The sequence below is a fragment of the Fulmarus glacialis genome, unplaced genomic scaffold (genome assembly GCF_000690835.1).
Source record: "Fulmarus glacialis isolate BGI_N327 unplaced genomic scaffold, ASM69083v1 scaffold43080, whole genome shotgun sequence".
Classification (NCBI taxonomy): Eukaryota; Metazoa; Chordata; class Aves; order Procellariiformes; family Procellariidae; genus Fulmarus; species Fulmarus glacialis.
In genome coordinates, this window is record NW_009189120.1 from 1 (window position 1) to 6,222 (window position 6,222).

General features: G+C 36.6%; 1 protein-coding gene across 1 annotated transcript; it reads left to right on the top strand.

Moving 5' to 3' along the window:
• The first annotated feature begins 464 nt into the window (after positions 1 to 464).
• Positions 465 to 4,620, top strand: LOC104079150 (survival of motor neuron-related-splicing factor 30-like). Its single transcript, XM_009581079.1, has 2 exons — positions 465 to 584; positions 4,474 to 4,620. Exons 1-2 carry the CDS (start codon positions 465 to 467, stop codon positions 4,618 to 4,620), a joined length of 267 nt encoding a protein of 88 aa, XP_009579374.1.
• The last annotated feature ends 1,602 nt before the right edge of the window (positions 4,621 to 6,222 follow it).

The window sequence follows — 6,222 nt, forward strand, 5'->3', positions numbered from 1 at the left end:
CGGGCGGTTGGCTCCCGGAGCACCCCGGCAGGGGCAGGTTGCCGGGTGCCGCAGAGGGTTTTGCGGCTGTAAACCTGAAGACTGTCTTGTGGCAACCGGAGGGGAAAAACTGTAGTGCGCGGTAGTTTTCTAAAGATGTGGGTAAGTCCGAGGCTGCCTAAAGACCCCGCTGCTTACATGCGGTAAGTTACGCGTTTCCCCTGTGCACGCACACAGGCATGTCGTGTTTAAGCTTTCTTTTTTAGAAATTGCTTGGGAGTAGTTGAACAGTACAAAAATTAAGGTGAGCGGCTATCTATAGTCAAATAGTGCGTTATTGAAAGTTAGTGAGTTGTGTTTTTAACATTTCAGTAATAGCTTTTCGTGTTATTATTTATTAATTTTACTTTACTTGCACCACAAGATGTGATTAAAAAGCAGCAAGCCTGTTGTTTTCATGTGTTGTGTGTGTATGTTTCTTGCAGATGTCAGAAGACCTGGCAAAGCAGTTAGCTAGCTACAAAGCTCAGCTTCAGCAAGTTGAGGCTGCCTTATCTGGGAATGCAGAAAATGAAGATTTACTAAAACTGAAGAAAGACTTACAGGTGAGAACTTGAGGGTATGAGTAGCTGAAACTTTAGGGTCTTTAGCAGGAGTTCCATCTTTCCTAAATATTTGCATTGAAACAAAAAAGTTTATTACTTTCTTTTCACATAATTTGATACAATTATGGTAGGGTTGGTTTGAAAAAAAACCAAAGTGTGGCCTATTTTAAACCTGTCTTGTAGATTAGTAAAAAAGATGTACTAATTTATATAGCAAACTCTTCTGCTAAAAACTTTAGCCAGTGCTGAAAGATATGCCAGTGCTGTCTTTACTATCTCTCTTTCTTTTTTTTTTTTTAAAGCATTTATCAGAAAGTCATTATTTTTTGTTGCTTTTACTATGCTGAAGCCTGATGGTTGGGCTTAACGTTATGGCTTTCTGGTTATTTTTGAGTTGTCAAATCATTTCATCCAGAATCTCTTTATTTATGCATTATATGCATGCATTTGCAATGATAAAAGCTTTAGAGTGTAGTTCTGTATTCCTTCCTTGTACATCTAAGCCTTGATTGTGCTAAGGTTTTTATTAAGAAAGGAAAAGAGGTGTGTTCTTCACTTGCCACCTGCATTTTTTTAAAACATTTGAGAGTTTACCGCATTCTTAAGAGCTAAAAAACCATTTCTGGTCCTTAGGGTATGGTTCAGTGACAGGAAGACTATCAGCCTAATTTTAAGCTGATAAGTGGTCTTTTAGATTCTTGTGCATATAAAGACACATTGGCATATAAAAAAACCCAGAAGTACTGTTAAAATTTGTCATGAGAGTGCAAGATGCTGCTTCATTTCTGTTGTGGATTGCTTTAGCTATCAGATCTAAAAATATATAAAACTACCCAGTACAAGATTGAGTAACCACTATTCTGTATGGAAATAAGAGCAATAAAAATGATGCTTTAACCAAAATATGAGTAGTGCCTCAAATCGGTGATCTTTAGAATTCCTTTTAAATTACAAAGGCTTTGTGCCCACAAGGCACTTTATAGATCATCTTAATGTCCTTCGTTGTACACTGTTAAAAGCATGTGTATATTTTTATATTTTTAAAATGCACAGCAAAACCCATATGGGATGATATTTCCGATACCAACACGACCTCGGCTTTGATATGCAGAGATCATTGATGTGAAAGGACAACTTGCAAACTTTTTTATAAAAGCTTTCTGCACAGAATGGGGAAGATCTTTACACTTTCGTCCCCAAAAGGTTTGCTATCCATATGTTCCACCTTGAAAATGACATAATGTTTTGCAGACTTAATATATGCCAACCTAAGAATTGTAAAAATGGGTTCAATGCTTCAGTGTCCCAACTAAATAGCTTTCAAATTAGTTCAAAAATATTGTTACAATGTAATTGAAATGTTTTTTTCTATCATAAATAGTGATGCACTACTGCATTTCGTATACCTAGCTCATTCCTGAGTAACAAGATTAAAATAAATATTACAAGAACTTTTTTAATAAATACTTTGCTTTTCACCTTTTGTTTCACTGAAGCGCTTCTAGGACCGTGTCCGTGCACCCAAGGACCAAACTTACCTTTTGTAGCAAGTAGAATTGATGGCAGCTGTCATCTCCTGTAATTGGAGATGATATCTCTGGGTGTTGCGTTCCGGAGTGTAGATCTCTTTGTAAAGATCTCTTTGTAGTTCTGGCTTTGTAAAGACCAGTTGGTCAGGAAAAATCTTGGCAAACTCTAACTAGTATTCTCTGTGGGTCACACTTTCACGTCACGGGGACGTGGCAGCAAGCCACAATGTTCAACCCATTTGGCCATATTGAGCTGCTGCGGTAGTCTAACTCGTGCTCGGAAATTTTCTTTGAATGAGCCATTCCGTTAAAGACTCTAGAACTATCGCATGGCTTGCAATAAAATTAATGTTTCTATCTTGTCTGCTTAGCACTATGGTATGTGGATAACGGATGAAGATTTTTACCAGAAGTTTGCTATTTATAGCCTGGGGTCTAAGTGACTTGACCGAATTCAAAGAATTCTTGGTAGACTTGTCTGAAACTATTCAGATTTGAGTTCTACAATAAGCCATCTATGAATGTGGCAAGAATAAGTCAACAGTTTCATATTACTGGTAGTCTACATAGCTGAAATACTCACTTTCAGGTAGCTTGTGCCTGAGGAATTGTATTTGACCTGCTGAGATAAGATACCTGTTTCAAACCATGATGTCTCTTGGATTTGCAGAATATAACTATCTATATGTTGAGGAATAGTTTGGGATTTTGCATCTGGGAGGGAAAATTAGGCTAAGGCTGTATGTTCTGTGGAGCGCTCTCAAATTAGGTAACTTGATAATCAAAATCTGTTCTGGTTCAGCTGTAGTATTATGGAAAATGGAGACCAAAGTAGTAGAAGTAATTGTAAGCATATTTCCGTGCTTACAGTTGCTACTGATTGTACTTACTGTTGCACTTATTAACTAGCAGTTCCTCTAAAACAAAGAGCAGAACTTTTGTTAGGAAGGTGTTGGAAATTCAGACATTAACAGCTGCAACAGAAACACTGTTAGGCCATTCATGCCAGTTGTATAGTTTATCAGATAAAAATGCATGTAAGTCTTATTTGGGAACTGCTTATGATCCTTTAGGTTCTTGAGGAATGAAGAACAGCTTCTTTTCCACTTTTTCCTGAGCTAGCCTTTGTACTCCCATAGCTGAACTAGGATGTGAAACTGGGAGGGAAGTTCACGCTTCACTGAGCCTCAGTTGAACATTGTTTATCTGTAACCCTCCCCTAATTTAAATATTTACTGGGAGTTAGGAGAGTGACAATGGTTCATGCTGACATACTCAAATAACTGAAGAATTTTTCTTCAAGGATTGCAGAGTTGCTTTGCCTTATACAGAAAGTTCAAGTGGCCTTTTAGGTGCTGGCTCCTTTGATTTTTAACACTAGTGAAAACCAGTAGTCTTAACTGCGCAGAATAAGAATATAACATTGACAGGAGGTTGGGGAGGGGTTTTTGCATGCTCCTGTCTGTGCATGAATAATATTTAAAGGATCTGGAAAAATTTCTTACTTTGTTATTTGTCTTGTTGGATTAGCAAGGGAAGGTCTGACCTGAAATCTTAAAGTCAGGGAATTTAGAGAAAAACAAACGCTTACATCAAAATGACTTAAGGAGATAAATTTCTTTATTATGCACCTGAGCGCTTTCTATAAACGAGAGGGCTTTACAGAGTGGCAGTCTTGGAAGGCACTCTTCCACCCTGGCTCTGGGCGCTTCAGTTCAGCCAATCCACGTATGTTTGTGTAAACTGAAAAAGGTGTCATGACTTAGAAATGCTGCACTTGTAGTTGTTGTGTGTTTTATAGATTACTATATATAATACAGCCAGCCAGTCCCAAATGGGAAGGGAGGAAAGAAACTGCCAGCTAGAGAGAGAATAGAAGCGTTACATCCTTTGACGTTTTGTCTTCAGAGGACTGTCCTTTTTTTTTTTTTTTTTTTTTTTTTTTTTTTTGTCAATAACCAACATCACATGCAGCCATGTGTACAGAGTCATGCTGTTGATTTTTTTGGGTTTTTTTTTTTTTTTTTGAAACTGTCCAGCTGTGTCTGTGTGCCTATGGATAAATAAATTCATCTAGAAAGAAATGCTATAAAAATAATAGGTGGCTACTTGAAATTTTGAGGAGGGCATGGGCAACTTTACTGCAATATAGTGAGGACCACACATCTTTTTATCTACATTGGCAATGAGTGAGTTTAGTTAAATGACTAAAAAACCAAAACAAACTTAGTCCACTTTCTATCAGCTATGAATTTAATACAGTAACTTCAAAAAAAACCAAACCAGTAAGCTTGGGGTAAAAATACGCATGGTAACAGAGTTTGAAAAATTATTCTTTGTGGGTTTTTTGTCTTTTATAGGAAGTCATAGAGTTAACCAAAGATCTCCTTTCAACACAACCTTCGGAAACTCTTGCAAGTTCTGACAGTTCTGCTTCTGCTCTGCCCAGTCACTCCTGGAAGGTTGGGGATAGGTGTATGGCGATATGGAGTGAAGATGGACAGTAAGTGTAGAAAACTTCTCTAACAGTTACATGAAATAGTTCAATGGTAAGAGACTTTCATTCAGTTTGAACTGCCCCTAGGGTGACTAAAAGCAAAAAGAAATTTGGAAAGAAATATGATATTAGGTATTCTTGTACTCTCTTTATTAAAGGTCAGTATTTTAGATAAAAAGTAAAGAGATGTGGGGTCATTTTCTGGAAGTGCCCTGTTTGTCACTAACCTTACAAAAGTAGGGTAGCTTTGGTAAATTACCATTTGCTAATGTAATAAATGGCAGATTTTCATGAATTGATCTGTCAGAGCAGTCTTTTGTAAAGGTTTCAGGATGTATAATTCGTAATTTGTCATTGCATTCATATATATGTAATTGATTGCTATCAGGAAAAATCCTTGCTGTATCTCAGGTTGTGCCACTAATTGGAAATTAATTTTTAATTGGAAATGCTGTTTCTTGGCTATGAAATAACCAGCTGTGTAATGTAACTATAGAATTAATCAACCTTTTGGATTTAGTCTCCGTTACATTAGCCTGTGAAGTTCTGGGAACCCAAGCAGTTCATTCTGACTTCATAATCTGTGAAATAAACATTCTAAAATTACTTTCCATACTGCAAAATGTATAACTGTTGCAGCTTTTTAAAAATTACTGTTTTGCAGGACTAATATCCCAGTGATTACCACTTAGAGAGAAGCTCTCTAGTTCAACAAATGCGGTTCTATTAACAATGTAGTAACCGCTTAGAGATTTTGGTATAGCTCTTGGTGTCTTAGGTAGAAAACAAATCTAAAAATGAACAGTTTTTCTGTCACAGATTATTAATGAGTAAAATGCTTTTATGTAAGAATTTAAGACAATAATATTCAATTTTTAGGTTGCTATTGGGTCATTCTTCTTGCCCTGATCACTGGGTTAGAGCATCAGAGTTTGGGGAAGAATGCGCCAGAGTGTCCACTGAAGTGGATCTTACTGGACTTCAATTGTATTGCTACTTTTTTTTAACTCCCTGCTTCTGTCACAATATTTCTTAAGTGACCAGTGTTTCTTGAAGAGCTAGCCAGAGATTAATATTTTTTTACCTCATGCAGTTTGGGTTTCCATGTATTTTCATCTAGCTCAATTCAAGATGATGTTGGCCCACTTAAATCGCACAAGAAATTAATTTAGTAAATGTTAACTGGAGTATTATCTATAAAACATCTCATTTTATTCCTCTGTTTGCTTTAGATGTATCCCTTTGCTCTGAATTTAGATTCAATTATTTTAAATATTTTTGGAAATGTCACTTGTCTTTCTTTCCTTTTTCCCATTATGAGGTCAGTTTGGTTGACCAAAATGTTTCATACACATAAATATAAAATGGCCTGATTTCTGCTAAAATTTCAAAATTGCTATTTTAAATCAATAAGAAAACTTTTAACTTTGTAAGTGTTGAAGGGGGAATATTTTGAAAGCTTCTGTTTTTCTTAATTCTTTTTCATATGGAGAAAAATGGAACCAAAGCTTTGCTCTTGTGAGCTGACACTTTCCAGAACTCCTCAGTGAATTCCCTGAAAGCTGTGTTCTGTGAATGCAGTATTTTGTTGGGTCTTACCCCGCCCTCCCCT